This window comes from Hyposmocoma kahamanoa, unplaced genomic scaffold, assembly GCF_003589595.1.
Source record: "Hyposmocoma kahamanoa isolate Upper Pololo Valley unplaced genomic scaffold, ASM358959v1 64, whole genome shotgun sequence".
NCBI lineage: Eukaryota > Metazoa > Arthropoda > Insecta > Lepidoptera > Cosmopterigidae > Hyposmocoma > Hyposmocoma kahamanoa.
The window spans coordinates 2,229,933-2,248,466 of NW_020653852.1; the positions used below are offsets into that span (position 1 = coordinate 2,229,933).

An 18,534-nucleotide genomic window follows, 5' to 3' on the forward strand; every position below is an offset into this window, starting at 1 on the left:
TCTACCTCAGAAACAGGCTCGGTTAAGCGGTAGGCGTACGAAGCTAACCAAAACGTATTCATAATAAACCTATATAATTCTAACCATTCACAAGGTGACGTTTCTCGCGGCGACACACGACGCAACTCATTATCGCATTGACTTGTATTTACAGTCTGTTTTTTTGGAAGACGAAGTAAAATTTTCAGTTTATTGTGCAAGTGTTACCTCTTCCGAGCAGCTAGTGATTGCAGTCGATAAATATTCTATCGACTATCGACTGTATTTGTTCCGAACTTGTTTCATTTGAATCATCCTCGACCCATTCATTCAATTACTGGGCCCAAGTTCATTCGAATTGTCATTTTTTGTAAGTTCATACAAATATACACTATATCTAAATATTTTAAAGTTTTTCATTTTAATTAAATTTTTATTGAATTGATATTCAATTATTTTTTGTGAAATTACTCCACTAGTTTGTTATAATTATTAATACAAAGAACGAACACTCAGAAAATATTCCTTCGATCCGGTTGGATTCGAACCGACGTCTTCTTGCATACAGTGCCAGACGCTATACCAACTAAGCCACGGAACGAACCAACGGACCTCACGAATTTTTCTATCTTGCGTCGTGTCTTTGTATTTAGTTTATCAACGACTTTTTAGTCGTAGCGCCATCTATGAGAAATCTATGAAAGATTTATCACCCAGAGTACCTTTACAGCTACCAGTCCTGGCGAGAGATGTCGCTATTCACTGTATTAATTATTTTTATTATTTTCATTTTAATTCAATTTAATTAAAAATTGATATCGATACTAGTATTGACTAGAAAGCCAACTGTCAAAGTAATAATAAAGAAGGAAGAAGAATTTATCTTCTTTCACAATCTATCGATGAAACTATCAACAACAACTACGTAACTATTCAAAATTTTATGAAAACTGGCAACCCTACAAATGTCATTTTACTCCGTCTTCAAAAAAGACTGACTATAGTCGATTATAATGCTATAAGAGGGAGTGCGAGAGGTGTTGTGAGCGACTCCTAGACAACAAAACACGAGTCGCCGCGGCAGGCGATACTGTATGAGAACTTGAAATTTTTCCAAACAAATTTCCTCTGTGTAGTGTTGAAAATTGAAATAAAATAACGGTACGTTTAAAAAAAAAAGTAAAAACACAAACGAAAACGAACAAATGCATCAATTAAACATGACGAAACTTCAAACAATTTATTACTGTAAAAACGTACCTAAGTACTGCATAGATTCCACACAATATCTTAATTTTAAACTACATAAATATCTATGTACAGATCGCAATTCCAAAGAGTGTACCTTATTAATTATTCTATAAATAAAACAAGATCTGAGAAAAATACCACACAAACGACGACGTCTAAACCATACATTTACCATCAAAACGACTCGCGGTTAATCGCACCTGTCATCTTTGAAATAAGGCTAAAAATTCGTCAGTACTTGACATAACCAAGTCAAATTTGCGTCAACGCCAGTACGAGTCGCTCAAACTACCTTGAAAACTACAAAACCCATTCTTCTCCATTAGTTAACATTACAACAATGCATTAAAAAGTACTACCAGATTTGAGATTTTACTCCTCTGCGATATCAAACGCTTACGCCTATACATCTAACCGACAAGATTCTAAACAAGCAGATCGAGACGCGCCATCTACGGACGGGCGGCGTTACGACTTGGAGCCGGAGGGGTCCGGCTGGCCGCTGCTCGGCGACGGGGACTTCTGCGAGGGGTCCTCCGGGAACTGCTTCTCCACCTGCTCGGTCACCCACTTCTTGACCTTCTGCTCGGTCCAGAAGCCGTCGTAGAAGATGGTGGGCTTGATCCAGCAGCCCTGGTTCTGCGGCGGCGGGCCGTACTGCAGCGGCTCGCCCTCGGGCCCCGGCGGCCGGACGCCGCACGCGTTCTTGCACTCGGCCGAGGCGCGGCCGTTCACCACCAGGTTCTTGGGCGGCAGGTTGAAGTTCAGGTTGACGTTGCCGTGGTGCCGGTCGAAGGACTCGTACGTGAAGTGCCACGGGCCCGCCGAGTACTCGTAGTAGGCGTTGGGGTACAGCGGGCCGGGCGGCGGCAGGCGCGGCGCGTACAGCGGCGGCACCACGCCGCCCATCACGGGCTGCAGCACGAAACTTACGTTGGAGTTGGGGCGCGCCAGCGGCACCGGCGCCGGCCCCGGAGGCCCCGGGGGGCCCGGCGGCCCCGGCGGCCGCGGCGCGTTGGCGACGGGCGGCCGGTTGGCCGGCGGCAGGTTGGCGGCCAGCGGCGCCTTGGGCGGCGGCCGCAGGCTGGTGGTCTCCGCCTCCTTGCGCAGGTGCTTGTTCTTCGGCTCCACGGCCTTGACGGCGCTGCACTCGGCCGGCGGGTCGGCAGCCGGCGCGGCGGCCGGCGGGTGGCTTACGTCGCTCTTGGTCGACTCTAGCACCTCCAGCAGCTCAGTGGCCACGTTGCCGCCGAAACTCAGTAGAGTTTCTCGCAAAGCGTTTGTGACAGCGGACTGAAATTGCAAAGTGTTTTTTTATTTACTTACAAAATACTAACAACTTAAACGTGAAACACACTGACATCGGGCGCAGGTCGGGCGCGGGTCGGGTCGGGAGCACGGCGGTTGTAATTCCGTGTATTTATTTACATGGACGACACACCACGCGAGCGCACCTATATTAGTCATATTATATTAATCAGCTAATGCTGTTGTAAAAAAATCTGAAAAACCAAGAACTTAACACCATAATAAACTTTACGTAAGAGCATTGTCGGCACTGCAAGTGCAGTGCGCGGGTACCACAGTCAAAGTCAAAGTCAAAGATTATTTATTCCATAGGTAAAATAAATTTACACTTGAAAACAAAGACGGAAAGTCGATGTCATACATGTCCAGCACAGACAGATTGACGCTGGACAGTGTTTCTAGCTTGTCCACCTTACCCCGCAAGAGAAGTACCCTGGCAGAATCTTAATAAATTCAACAGCAAACCTCACCTTCCTGGACTTCCAAATGGCTAAACCTTTATTATGAGCCACTGATGTGGCGTAACCAATGTTCTCTCGATGGATATCGAAGGTTTTTACCGTCACGGACACAAAGGCCACCACACCGGCACAATATTTCCCATTTGATAAATCCACAAAATCTAAAACACAAAGATACTTCATTGAAAATTACTGATCTACTAAACACAACATCACAAACAATCAAACAACACCAATAACTCGGTCTCAAACTGGATATTCTCTGTACTGCGAGTATGGCAGTAATGAAAGACTCGAAAAATTGGTATTACCGGGATTCGAACCCAGGAACTCCTCATATAGCGCCCTCAGTGTACACCGCTGGGCTACAGAGTTTTCAAAAAATATAATAGTTATATTAATTTGTGAAAACAACAAAAATCTCAGTTCTCAATCAACTCTATACATCCCATCTCTATACTGGACAACTGGTGTCCAGTAGTGTGTGAGGAGAAAGTTTAGGAGGTCATAATCCGGCACGCTCGCCCATTGCGGATTGGAGTCTTCCACGTTATCCAAGAGCTGTGAACCTACTTAGACACTTTTTATTTTTTCTTCATTATTAGCAAGAGGTTGCTACGACACAGAACATTTTAGTACCGGTAGAGGTTCAAACGGAGGTGTAAAGGGAAGTATTGCCACTTTACCTATTTCTACCGCCAAGCAGTAATGTGGTAATTACCTACTGCTTTACGGTTTTCAGGGATAAGGGTGCTGGTAAAATTACAGGCACATGGGACTTGTCAACTTCTTCTGCGACATAAAGCGCGAGATACTGCTATTCTCGCCTATAGATCTCGCGCTTTATGTCACTCTCGCGCAAGTCGCTCCTTATCGGGCTAGCCCTACTAGACGAATTGATTAGTTAACGAGTTAACGTGACCATACGTCCCGCTTTTTAAACTTCGTGACCCGCTGGTCCCGAAAATACTTAAAAATGTCCGCTTTGACAAAATAGGATATACAATAAATACGAAAAATGACGCAAAAGCGCAAAATATAAATAAGCCAGCCCACTAGACTAAACAAGATTAGTTATTTTTAAATTTCTGATCATTGTACATTTTTTTTTTTTTTTAATTTTTTAAAATCATTTTCAACATTTCGTAACTATCATAAACATGTGTTTTATTGTAAAAAATAATACTAAATCAATTTACAGTCGTCCTGCTCTGAGGGAAAAGAGTAATGGTCACATCAGGTATAGTATAAAAAAAAAAGAAAAAACAGAAATTAAAGTTAAGGTACATGTCACCATAAGGATTCCAACCGTCGACATCTCAATTGAGAAGCAACCTTACTCTCATTAGGATAAATGATAGAATTTTTTGTGCAAAATATTTTATATACATATATAATTTAAATATATCATATCCTAGACTCTACAACTAACCCAAGTCCTGCTTGCTGACACTCCAGCTCCAGTTATTAAAGCCCCACTGAGCATGTGCAAAATTGATGAGCTGCTGTCGACGCTGCAGCTGTTCCCCATCGTCGTCCAGCAGCACCGTCTCAGTACCCAGCATGTTGTCAGGCTGAAACATCCCCTTAGTCCTGTATTTAACTATATCAGCTTCATATAGACCGTTCATTAGTAGCTAGCCGCATGCTTAATGTGACCATACGTCCCGCTTTTAAGCTTCGTGTCCCGCTGTCCCCAAAATACTTAACAATATCCCGCTTTGACAAAACAGGACACACGTAACATTTTTTTTTAATGGTGCGAAAGCGAAAATTACATACATTATGAACATAATAGCCAGCCCACCAGACTACACAACATTAAATTCTATTTTTGAATTTTTGAGCATTAATAATTTTATAGTTTTTTTTTAATTTAATTTAATCATTAAACATCTCGTAACTATTTTATTTTTAAATTTAATATTTGTTATTGACAAATTTACAAGCATCCCTGCTCTAAGTTAAAAAATAATGATCACGTTATGCATACTATAAGTAATAGCCTACCTGCAGTCCACTCCAATACCTTAGAGAGTCACCATACTTATCAACGACACTTATCGCATTAAGGCGATCGGCCGTCTAGACCACAGTTTGTTCATCGACGCCACCGACGGGCCTTGAAGAACCACCGATCGGAAAGCGGTGTGAAACCAAACTGTTTGGCAACGATCGGATATCTTCGACCGCCTACAGCCATCTCAGTCAAACCGCGATCGCAGCCATTCGGACGTCTTCACATGCATTAAGCCACGTGTGTGTGCATTGATTGATCAACCTCTAGAAGTTCTAAAATATATAGAAATCAATCTTTCCATTTGTAAAAAGATAAATGACTTAATGTGTGCTCACTCAATTCTCACACAGAGCCAATCTGTTCCAGAAGTGTATTACGTTTGCATGTAATATTTGTGTAATAGTTTTTAGTAATAGTTTTATTAAATTATCGTCTTTAATGACAGGTTGCTTAATGTCTTATTAAATTTTTTACAAATACTCTCTTATGCTCACTCAATCCATACACTTTCAAACGGGACGATTTCTTACAAACCAACTAATAGAATTAATTTTCGTTTATGTCTAAGATTTAGTCGTAAATGATTTTGTAAAGTATAAATGAAACCACTAATGTGGGTTGTTTTTGAATAATAATTTTTTAAATCGCTCACTTGATCCCTGAAAAGTGAAAAACGTCAATAACTTTTGGTTTATAAGTACACACATCAAAAGTGTCTAGGGATCAAGTGAATATTTTTGAAATAAAAATTATTTAAGCAATATTTACCAAATCCAGTCTTCCAGGACGACTTCTTACTTTAATGCTTATGTTTTATTTAACCGCTTACCCCTATATTTAATTAAAATAAACTAAAATTGATGTTTTTGCAAATTGTGGGAAAAAACTCAAATTAACGGGGTCAATTAAATAACAAAAAAATGGCGAAAATGATGATTTTGCTCATTTTTATTGTAAAGATAAGAAAATTAATAATCTGTATTTCCACCATTAACACGAATCACACAATTACAGCGATTTGGCATGCTTAAGATGAGTTCATCAAAATCACTTTGAGGAATGGCCGCCCATGTGTTTTGTAACAAGTCAAAATATTGTTGTAGAGTATGTACGGTATGCATACTCGGCACAGCTCTTCTTTGAAGCATATCCCATGCGTGCTCAATTGGATTGAGGTCTGGCGATTGAGCAGGCCACGGCAGAACGTTGATACGAGCTTCGGCAAGAATGCATGTTACGACTCTAGCCGTGTGTGGACGTGCGTTGTCATGCATTAGTTGAAATGAATCACCCAACTGGCCTCGCAAAGGGATGATAACATCTGAAACAATCCTCTCTGCGTAAACTTGAGCATTGAGGTTACCCCTGATCCAAATGAGATCGGTTCTTCCGCCGATCCAAATACCGGCCCATATCATTATTGTTCCCCCACCATATGGATGAACATCCTGACAATATCTCAAACGTTCATGACGTCCAGATGTTCTCCAAACTCGAGTACGTCTTGTATCCGGTCTCATACCGAAGCGGGATTCATCCGAAAAGCACACATAGCGCCAGTCTTCTTCCTCCCAGTTACTGTGTTCGCGAGCCCATCGTAAACGGGTCCTGCGATTGCAGGGTGCAATAGGTGGAACTCTGAGCGGCCTTCGGAATCGCAGACCCACTTCACGTAAACGATTTCGGATTGTTTGATCGCTTATTAGCAAGCCTGAGGAGCTGTGGAGCCTCGTAACCAACATCATGGCGGTCATGGTATGATTCCGTCGAGCAGTATTTTGGATATACCGGTCCTGTCTGCGAGTTGTGATGCGAGATCGTCCTCCATGTCGCTCGGCCACGCTGCCCGTCATGCGATAGCGCGTCCAGAGGCGACTTATGACGCCCTGTGTAGTGTTAAGAGTGAAAGCCACAGCACGTTGCCTAGAACCAGCTTCCAACATTCCGACGGCTCGCATCATCACTTCTCGGGTTAAATGATGTCGTCTCTCCATAATAATGTAAATTGTTTCGGTTCCGATGCAGATATTGTAATGATTTTGTCAAAACGCTATAACTCATTTTTATACAAAACCACATTGACAATCGATTTTCTTCTTATTATCGAATTTTAAACAATATTCCTTATTTAAATGTTAAAACTCACTAAAAAGTATCAATAGCGATACAAAAAAGTTAATATAATTAACCCTAATTGCAGCTAGTGTTGCCAGATCTGTTTTTCTAAATATCGGGACTTAAACGTAAAAAAAGCGGGACTGAGATGAAAAAAGCGGGACGTAAAAAAAAACACCTATATGTATAGTAAGTATCTTTATTACCGTACAATACAAACAATACTGAGATCAGTAAAAAATTAAGATATGTATTAACATAATTATAATTATTATTATTCTTAGAAACAATGTCAAGAACTTTTGTAATTTTCATCCATTTTCATAAATAAATTTTTATATTGAAAATTATTTCAGCCTTATTTTGCGAGATCAATCATACTTTGAAACAAAAAAATTATATAAATATTTTTAAAAATCAACGACTAATAATTTTTGATTAGGACAAACAAATTATTTCTTAGAGAGAACGTATTTAGAGCTCGATTTAGCTGCTTTCAATATATTTTTTTCTTTCGAGACAAACTTATAAAATTCTTCACAAGTCATTTGAAAGTTTGCTTTTATTTGTATTTCAGCTTTTACATGCTCTATTGACAATTTATTGCGTTTATCAGTCCAGGTGGCACCCATTTGGGAAAAAACCCTTTCTGTCGATGCATTCGATACTGGTACTGAAGACATAAACGCATACAGTTTGGAAAGATTAGGTAAATTTTCAGATTTAAATATTTTATGCCATTTATCGATAGGTTTTGAACTTTTATCATTAACAGCTGATTTTAGCATGTCTTTTATTTTGTAGAATTCTTCGTATAATGCATCCATATCGAAATCTGTAATAATCTTTCTTTTCTCTATAATTTCAACAGCCATTTTATAATCAAAATTTACTTTCAGAGCAAAAGGTTGAAACATGTTAATTGAATTACTTTCGCTGAAATCAAATCGTGCCTCTATATATTTTAAAAAGTTTTCATAAAACAAAATGCAGTTTGATTTGATAGTAATACCTGTTTCAGTGGTCATTTTTCTTATCAAATTGTTACATGTAAATCCTAAAAATTGGTCTTTAATTCTTTGGTTTATTTTTTCCTTAAGATCAGTGAGTAAGTTAAACGCTTCAAAGCACAATAGTCTGTCACTTTCTAGTTGTAACACGGTTTCTTGTATAATGTTTAATGCATTTTGAAAAAAGACGAGATACGCTTCCGTTGTTTCATCATTAAAGTAAGTCCAAACAACTGTGGGACATTCCTGTTCTCCCAATGAGATAAAAAATTTTTTTAATATCTCGTACGATTTTACTAAGCGCTCTATAGCCGGAAGAAGGGATAGCCAACGTGTGGTAACATGTCGTAAAACTGGTGCGAATTCTGAATCGTAAAATTCGAAAAAATCTTTTAAAGCCTGTACTCTTTTTGCGTGGTATGAAAAGTAATTATAAACCTTCAGCACCATATTTTCCACATCAAATTTGCATTTTTCTATTGCATGTTTTACGCCGTTATGTAATATATGAGCTGGACATCCCACTGCAATAATTTTGTTGTTATCGTTCTGTAACAGTTTGAAAACTGAATGCTTGTCTCCAAAGTTAACATTTGTATTGTCAGCAGAATAACTTGTAAGATATTTAAGATCAATATCGTAATTTTTAAGTCGCGTCACTATATTATTATATATACCAATAGCAGTTTCGTTCGCATCATCATAGAAGTCCAATACACAAGTCTTGACGTCTGTTTTTGGTGTGTAGAACCTAACGACCAATGGAAACATTTTGATTGGCCCATGATTGGACGCATCTGTAGAAACACTAAAATAGACTCCACTTTGTAGATATTTAACTGTACCTTCAATCGATGCTGGTCCCAATACATTATGTGCAATTGCACTCGATTTTGTACGCCCAAGTGTTAATTTTTCAGCAACTTTCGAGTCTGCGTACAAAACACGATCAAGTTTTGATTCGCAATCTAATGAATTATACGATAAATTATGTTTAACGTTGTGAAATGTTTTAGTGATTTCAGCTGCTATCACTTTTTCTTCAATGCTAGTTAATTGGTCATTTATTAAAAACTGTTTCAAGGAAGTTGTACTCCGAGCACTTTCTTCCCTTTTCTTATGCTCAGCTCTTCCTTGGTGTCGATTAATATCATTTTTTCCACCATGACTTACATAAAAATCTTTCTGGCACAAGGTACAATGAGCTTTAACGTTTTCTTTGGCAGGTTTCAACCAAGAATAACTTTTTAGCCAAATGTCTTGAAAAGTACAAGCCCGCTTTATTTTCTTTTTAGGAGTTCTATAACCAGAATGTGTACCGGGGTCGTCAAATTGTACTCTTTCAAGAGACTCCGTGTCACTCATTATGAAAATCACTTAGGTTTCTGAAAATAAATAAATAAAGAAAATCATATAAAATTAAATGTTTACTGTTATAATTTTTTACATGCATAAAATACGAGTGGTCCTTGACAAGTTGGCAAATGCATTATTATACAATTTGTAACAAATTGTATAATAATGCATTTGCACTTGCCATTAAATGGCAAGTGCTTGCTTATGCGATTATTAGTTATTACTATAGTAAAATAAACATTTCATTAAATTGTTTGCTAGTTTTGTTATTTTTACCTACCTTGTCTTCGATTCCTTATAGCGATAGTGCGTATTGTTGGCAAGTGAGCGAAGCGCAACCTCGTCCGCGTCCAAACTCGTGAGCACTCACGGCACTGACTGATGAAAGACCGGACGCAACGGCCCGAACGCGACTGAGTGAATATCCCCGCCCCCGCGACCTCTGCCTGCATGCACTCCCTCCACACGCGTTAGTCGACACACGTTCAACAAATGCCTACGGCGCTGAATTAGCTATTGCATAAAAAGCGGGATTTTGGCCGTCCCGCTCATGGGCTTGGCGGGACGCATCCTGAGAGGGTCAAAAAATGGGACATCCCGCCAAAAGCGGGACATCTGGCAACACTAATTGCAGCAATACTCTTAAACGTACTTGATCCCTAGACACTTTTGATGTGTGTAGTACAGAGACTATAAATAGTTTAACGTTTAGTAGAAATTTTTACTAAATATCTACCATTTCAGATTTCGGATTTTTTGTTTAATTAAAAACATATTCGTTTTTTATAACACATATGACTGTTTCTACAATTGTTTTAGAACATTTATCAAATTATTAATATTTTATAAACATTCTTCAAATGACGCTCATTCAATGCACACACCGTCGTCCGTGTCTTAATTATGCGATTGGGGATTCTGCGGAAGGCCATTCTGTTGCGGGCCTAGTCGCATTTTGAGCCAAAAGAAAACATCTAGGTACCTGTTTTACCCACTTATTGGACAAACAAAGTTTTTTGGGCGCCCACCTAACGATATTCTGCATCGATAAGTATGCTGACTTGATACATGGTAGCTGCTAAATATACTAAATAAATATGCACTCAACTGTCAGTATTATAAGAATATCACTAACACATTGGGGTTTCATTCAAATATTTATTTAATTAGTATAAAAAATACACCATCAAATCGACACCTATATACACGGCGTAATTTATACCGCGTTTACGGCGCCGTAGAAACTAAAAAAGCAGATTGTTGCGTTTGTATAGATTCAAACTTATTAAACTTATTTAAAATTTAACTGCCTCTGTGGCCGAACGGTTACCATGCCGGACTGCCACGCAGAGGTCCCAGGTTCGATTCCCGGGCCGGGAGAAATATTTGTATGGCCTACATTTATTTCTCTCGTGAGTTTAGGTGTAATTTGTGGTTGTCTATGTGTGTGTCCATGACACCCGCGACACAGGGTTTCCTTAGTGCGGGGCTATGTTGATTGTGAGCGTTATTATTATTATTAAACGCGATTCAGCCGGACGCGAGAAGCGCGTTCAAAGCTCGCTTTATCGCTTTTTACGCGCGTTTGTATCGATTCAAACGCGCAAACATCGCATTGCAAGCAAGAAGCTTATGTACTCCACTGGAGTTTACACTTAGAATTTCCGGTAGTTGCTTCATTTCAAAAACTAATTGAAATTAAGAAACAAAACTAAAATGACAACTATCTCTTATCAAAACGCGCGACTACAGCGCGTCTGCGGCGCATATACGCGCAGATGACGCGCGTTTACAGCGCCACTAAATTTGTGAACGTGTGCAGAGGTTTACTCGCTGCGACTGCATAGCATTTACGAGTGTCATCGGCGCATCGTCGGCGCGTAGAAAACACGCCGTGTGAATAGGCTCTAAGTGTCCTGTACAGAACTCCAATATCAGTAATTTGACGACTAGTTACTTAGGTAAGTATTATATTGAGCAAAGTGATATGCAGGTCTTTACAGCCCAAAGCAAGTTATGTATCTGCAATTTTTGCACATCAAAACTGGTAAAGCATATTTCAAGGTACCATGTATTAAAATGTTGTGTAAAGCAAGTAGGTGCTCGTAAAGTCTTTGCAAGAACGTAATTGATATGGCCTATGAAATTTAACTTTCTGTCAAACACAACCCCAAGATCTGCAGGATTGCGTAGATAGACATTCACCATCCACCCTATACTCTGAACGGACAAAATTTTATTACTATTAGTGAACTTAGCGTGAAGGCAGGCAAAAACTCATAAAGGCAAAAATAAATTCTTTACATGATTATAGCTTTTATAAATATTTCATATGTTAATAGAGCAATTAAGAGTATCTTTTTAGGATTGTAAATTTTTGAGAATAAAATAGTTCTTTAACTATTGCGGTTTCTTCTGTTTCTACTTTTGTTTATTTTGTTTCATAGTAGCTTATAGTGTGAGTTACCTTCATAAGAAATTTGTAAATAAATGAATGTCATTAATGTAGACCCTTACACACCAGCTACCACTGGATTTTGCACCATAACACAACATAAAATAAAATTATCCTGACAACGTCGCCGGCAACTACATAATTTGTAAAGGCCCACAAACATATTATCACGCCGGCCTACCACTGGGGCAGGCAGAAAGTATTGACCTCTAATAATAATACTCAATCAGAACTGGGACCTATTCAACACTTTGTCTGTCAACTTATACTTCAATGAGAATAACATTATTATTTCTTAATCAACGTTGCCCGTCTCCTCTCATAACATCATAAACGTTTTCAGTGCTAATCACGGCATAATATATAATCCAGTTGTTATCCGAGTTTAGCCTGTATTAATAATATTTTGGTGTTTTGTAAATAATTGAATTGTATTTACCAATTTTATATTGCAGTTAGCAACAGGGAAGCCTTGTTTCCTCTGCATCTTTAAAAACCATAAAAATCTGCGCCGGTCGATTAAGGGTCCATGGAATAGCTAGTGTCATAAACAAAATTACAGAACTCACATAGAACGTTCGAATTTGCACCGGTTTTATTATAATTTATTAGGTCGTTTAGTGAAAATTGCATAAAATTCGCAAAATATTCTCGAGCTATTCTCAAAACAAAACGAGTATTGACATTTTGCGCGGAATATACGTTTGAATGAATGGGCAATTGATTGAGTGAATGAAATTAATTACCGAAATGGTTGCTCAAATTTTTTTTTGTTCGCGTGTTTGTTGATGTTTCTGTTTGTGCTACAAATATCTTATCCTTATTCTGTGGTTAAAATAGGGAAATCTACTTTTAGGGTCGTATTCTATAGAACTCTACTCAATGCTCAAGTCAGGATTTGAGCAGACTTGAGTATGATTTCAAGCACTGGAAATACGACCCTAATGGCAAGGACTTGAGTATGATTTCTAGTGCTTTGAATCATTCTCAAGTCCTGACTTGAGTATTGAGTAGTGTTCTAGAATACGAACCTGAGGGTCATATTACCAGTGCTTGAAGTGATACTCAGATCCTGACTTGAGCATTGAGTAGAGTTCTAGAATACGAACCTTAGGGTCTTATTCCAGAACTCTACTAAATGCTCAAGACAGGGACTTGAGTATGATTTCAAGCACTGAAAATACGACACTAATGGCAAAAACTTGAGTATGATTTCTACTGCTTGGAATCAGCTCTACTCAATGCTCAAGTCCTGACTTGAGCATTGAGTAGAGTACTGGAATACGACCCTTAAAAGCTTCATCATCATCAGCTTACACGCATCCACTGCTGGACATAAGCTTAAAGATATAAAAATTGTGGCATAGGAATGGGAAGGAATATTATAATGGACATACGTAATTTATTTATGTATAATAAAGACCTAATGTTATATTCGCAATTCGTACTTTTCGGTTAAGTCTTTAAAATATTGTGATATATGGCAACACGTTACTCACTGTCATGTCTGTCAATGTCAAAAAAATCAAAATAAACAGTTGGTACAGTTGGTATTTCTTGAGTGTAATCGAAAAATGAAAAGATTTCACAATTTTCGCAATACTTGAGTCACATATTGGTGTTTAATAAATTTGTGTTAGTAAATTTAAAATATGTCTGAATTATTAGACATAGATGGGAGCGTCTTAGAAGGGGCAAGTATTAATCACTACACATAATTTGTAACTATTCACCTATTCACTTTAATTTATGTTAATTAATTAAATATTTTGTCATTAGGGTGGGCAAATATTAAGGATATCTATATCACTGAGCGCTGTTCTGGGAGTACCAATTCGAGTATACAATATCAGAGCGGGCCGAAAAAAGCCAGGATTAGCCGCTCAACATCTTAAAGGTTAGTTACCCTACGATACACGGTGGCACTGCAGTTCCACTAAAAGAGTTTTTTCTATGGAAACTGAGCCAAATCGCGGAGGTTAGGTTACAAAAAGAGGTGTTTATATACTCCACAGTATTTTGTTACAGGAATCGAGTTGGTAGCTGAAATGTGTCAGGCCAGATTAAAGGGTGCAAAAATTGGGTCCACGGAGATAGAGTTTATTCCAGGCACGATCAAAGGCGGACACTACACAGCAGACACCAAGACTGCCGGGTAAATTATACACACCACATTCAACTAGGCATAGATAAATTTATATTTTTTATATTATCACACATCATCATATCAACATCATATTGATAGTGTTTTAATAAAAGGATAAATATATTTAACAATTGATAAAAATCAGTCATAACACTAGAACTGATACATATGACAATTACAAATGTACACAACTTTTGCTGTACACATTAAATTTGACGACAACAATGCTGACATAACACACAATGGTTGTAAAAATCTTGGTCATATTATGTTTTTATTCTTTTTTAAAACCTTAAATATGACCAAGATTTTTACATTGCGTGAGTTGTTTTTTGTTATAAAAGTGAATTTATGTTGTCAGCTCAATAAGTCTATTGCTGCAAGTGGCTCTGCCAGTGGCACTGATGGCAAGCGCTCCAGTGACACTCGACCTGCGTGGTGGAACAAACGCCGACATGGCTCCACAGATCGACTACATGGGCGAGGTTTTCCGATATCTGCTTAACAAGTTTGGTGCAGACTTCTCATTAGATGTCCATAAAAGAGGGTTGGTTAAAAACTATGTTTGTAGGGTAACTTATACTTATTTGCTATTTTTTTAGGTTTATAATTTGAAATAATCAAAGTTTTAAAGTTAGGTCAATTAAATGATGCGGGATTTTTACACATCAGTGGATGCTGATGCAGATGCTGATTTTATGTCTTTAAAAAAAAAACACAAAATGTAAAATGTACATCCTCACCGAATATATAAAAGCTTTCTTTGGTATTGTATAAAAATATTATTGCAATTATTTTGTGACATTCATTGTGACAATCATTCTAGAATTTTGTCAAAGTTATATTTTCAAAACAACAGCTGAGCTACATTTATGGCTTACAGTCTTTTTTTGGAAGGTTTGTAAGCTATTAAAACGTGCCTTTTAGGTTATATTATGACTCGAACATCTGCAATGAATATCAGTATAGATGAATGAAGATATTATAATTTATGGAGAATATCCGTGGATGCGGATGCTGATATTCGCGTTAAACCTTTGTCAACTATAACATTAATTATAATTTTAAGCACCATCATACTGCATAACTTTAGCATGTGTTGTAATATTTCCTTCAACAAAATAGCATGAATAAGAACATTAAATAACATTTCTTGCATTGTCAGCTACTACCCGCGAGGAGGCGGTCACGTTACAATTGAAGTAACTCCCGTGCAAACGATGCGCGGTGCCGATTTGACGGAGAGAGGTACACTCCTCAACATACATGGTTGGAGTTTTGTCGCCGGATCACTACCTGTTAAGGTAAAAATAAACAAAAACAAATATTTATGTAAACATAAATGACTATAAACATCTTTTAGGCCTTGAAATGCTGATTCTGCCTATTGACTAATTACATCAACTTTTTACGTTTTCGCGATTGTTACACATTGGAAATGAAACTATTTTTCGAATCTAAATACATGGTGCCTGTAAAGGGCCCGAAACGTTGTTTTGTTTGAAAAACAAATATACCTGATTTATAATATAAGTACCTATAAAGGTTTTTTAAAATATTTTATTATGTATAATATAATGTATAATAGTTATAATAGTTTAAAGTGACGGTATGAACAAGTCGTGTGCCTGGTGGTGAGCGACACGCCTGTCCCTAAGGGAGCATTTATTCGACCCGAACTTCATCGCGCTTACCCCGCGCGGAGCCCGCGTTGCCGCCGCTCGGCGACCGCGTGCATCTAGCTGTCATGCCAAAATACTATTTGATTAGCTTTTACGTTTTGACTTAAATGAGCGTCTCAAGCTTGAATTTTGTCTACGCAGCGACCCGCGCAGAGATCGCGCGGTCGCCGAGCGGTTATATTCAGAGGAATTTAAATGTTGTTGCCTAGTAAATAGAAGTCAGATTCGGCATTAATATACATGAAGGCGTAGGAAAAGGGCGGTCGCCGCGAGGCGGCCTCGCGAAAACTTTCGCCTCGTGTAACTGGACGCTTACTGTTGCAGTGTCACTCAGAGCTTTAAATCATAAAGATCTGAGGGGCACTGCCACTGCGCCCTTCACCATGAGACATAAGTTGACAAGTACCATGTGCCTGTAATTTCACACAGCACCCTTACCCTTTGAAGCCGGAACGCAGTAATGTTCACATTACCGCTTGGCTGTAGAATTGGTAACTTGGCAGTATTTCTATGAACGATCTGTTTCACAACGAGCTACTAAACTGTACATCAATGTTCATGCTGTGCTTTGTAGACATCTTTGCATCTCCTAAATTTTGTATCCTAAGGTTGTCTGGATGAAATTGCTACTTGGAACTAAAACCACCTGTTGTACATATTATGGTATACTTGCTGCTTTGTACAGTCATTGTCGTATTTCAATATTTCAAGACACTAAGGGTGGCATACTAAGCGATGAATCTGGTTCGCGTACTTTCCAGTAACCGATCTCAATAACACTTGGCAATAGTACTATGTTCTGAGATTATTTCAAACTTTTTTTTGTGATAAAAGGCCTGTAATAGTGGTAATTATTTAGTGAATAATCACAAGTCTTAAAATCTAAATCAATTTTTCAACTAACAGTTGGCATATGAGATGGCGGGCGGCGTTCGCGACCGATTGGGGCGGCTCTGTAAAGTCAATATCGAATGCTACAAAGAAGATCGCGAAATGGCGCCAGACAATTGTAGCGGGATTATGTGAGTATTAACTTTATGATCAAAGAAAAAAGGACGTTATTCTAAAGGATTATGTAGCGTCGTTTCGTCTGACAACGCACTATGTTGCGAACCGTGGTGCACACCCGGTACTCTGTTCATATTTGTCTTAATTGAAATGTATCACCGACGCGTATATATTTTTTTTATAATGGTGCGCTGGAAAATCACACTAGCGACAGAGCAACGAAACTAACTCCTGGGATTCAAAGAAAACCCAGACCAGAACTAATTTGGAAAAGTTAGTTTGTTAGCGATTTTGTTACGTGTCGGTGATACGATAACATACAATCGTCGTAGCTCGCTATAATTTGTAATAATAGTTCGTTTATTTGCTTAAAACATGGTACGTACATATAACAGAAGATGTAACAAAACAAAATGCCAATTTTATGTTTCGCATATAGGAGAAGTGTGCATTTTTGCGACTGTGTGTCTCATTTATACTTATCGTTATCGGGTACTAACTCCGACTATACGAATCTGAAACCAAAATTTGGCTCGTACTTGAAAAAAATACACCATTTTTAGCTGCGCCAACTTTTGTAATAAGTTGCAACGGTGGCCCAGGTACGTTTTTTACAATATGAGCTGTCAAAATTATCTTAAAATAATTTGTTAACAATTACAAGAAAAAAGAAACACATTTATTTATTGTCTTGAAGCAATTCGGGCTTTCTTTGGCATTGTTTTCATTGGTTTGTTAAAATTTGCAAATTTGTACGTAGTACTTAAGTACCTAAAACGTATAAGACGTAATTTTTCAATAGAATTGTCAGTTCACAAAAAGTGGCTCCGATTTCTTATTAATACAAATTTCTGGGTTATTACAAAATAGGCAACACTGGTCCCGGGCGGAGTTTTGGGACACCCTGTATATTAAACACAAACATTGTTTGATGACTTTACAATCTCTGTCAGCCGTAACTGTGTGACCTGCAAAGAGCCTGTAACGTTAGTTTGTTTTGATTGAAAAAACATACGCGATCTAGAGCCGAAAGATAGTTGTTTCTAATTTGTTTATGATATAATAATTTTTTATATGAACGAATCAGCGTGGTGGGCGACTTGTCGTCAGGCTGCGTAGTGGGCAGCGACGCGCTGGGGAGTCGAGGGGCGGTGCCGCGCGCGCTCGGCGCGAAGGCCGGCGACGACCTCGCCGCGGTGCTCGACAACGGCGCCTGCGTCGATGATCACGCGCAGGTTAGACGAGTTTAAATCGGGTGCGGGTCGGGTTCGAGTCGGGTCGGGACCGCGGCGGGTCTAATTCCGTGTATTTATATGGACGACAACATTGGGATGTTTTTTAATTTCAATGGACTCTCGCAGCTTCCTGGTTAGATAACGGACTTCTTTTGCAAGGACACGGGGTTTGTCAAACTTGATTGAATGTGAGGTTTGTCCATGACATATTTATATGGACGGTCCCGACCCGCCCCCGACCAGCACCCGCTCTCTGTGTGTTTCACGCTTGAGGCCGTCATTTCCTGCTGGACTCTCAAATAGTATTGACCTTTGTCATTAACATCTGTGGGGCCTGTAAAAAATTAGCCTTTCAATATTTCACAATATAGTGCCGAAGGTGCCGTTTTCTATCTTTTAAGCCTGAAATATATCTGCGACCTTGACTAAGATTACTCGCTGTCATCGAGCAATTATTTTTTATTTATTATTTATTAATTACAAAAAACTTTTTCTTAATCTAGAACAT

At 38.6% G+C, this 18,534-nt stretch overlaps 2 protein-coding genes across 3 annotated transcripts; one reads left to right on the forward strand and one right to left on the reverse strand.

Annotated features, from left to right (window-relative positions):
- Positions 1-1,213: 1,213 nt before the first annotated feature.
- LOC113230779 (histone-lysine N-methyltransferase SETD1A-like) lies at positions 1,214-12,562 on the reverse strand. Of its 2 annotated transcripts, XM_026464867.1 has the most exons (4): positions 12,395-12,562; positions 4,432-4,573; positions 3,009-3,160; positions 1,214-2,523 (listed from the first exon to the last, which is right to left on the reverse strand). In XM_026464867.1, exons 1-4 carry the CDS (start codon positions 12,440-12,442, stop codon positions 1,699-1,701), a joined length of 1,167 nt encoding a protein of 388 aa, XP_026320652.1. In that variant the 5' UTR covers positions 12,443-12,562; the 3' UTR covers positions 1,214-1,698. The 2 variants fall into 2 exon arrangements, with proteins under 2 accessions (XP_026320652.1, XP_026320651.1); XM_026464866.1 differs by lacking the exon at positions 12,395-12,562 and having other exon boundaries at positions 4,432-4,632.
- A 931-nt stretch (positions 12,563-13,493) lies between these two features.
- On the forward strand, positions 13,494-18,041 carry LOC113230797 (RNA 3'-terminal phosphate cyclase). The gene is made up of 7 exons (XM_026464885.1): positions 13,494-13,649; positions 13,735-13,852; positions 13,984-14,110; positions 14,463-14,648; positions 15,267-15,405; positions 16,690-16,805; positions 17,879-18,041. The coding sequence occupies exons 1-7, from the start codon at positions 13,608-13,610 to the stop codon at positions 18,039-18,041; spliced, it is 891 nt and encodes a 296-aa protein (XP_026320670.1). The 5' UTR covers positions 13,494-13,607.
- The last annotated feature ends 493 nt before the right edge of the window (positions 18,042-18,534 follow it).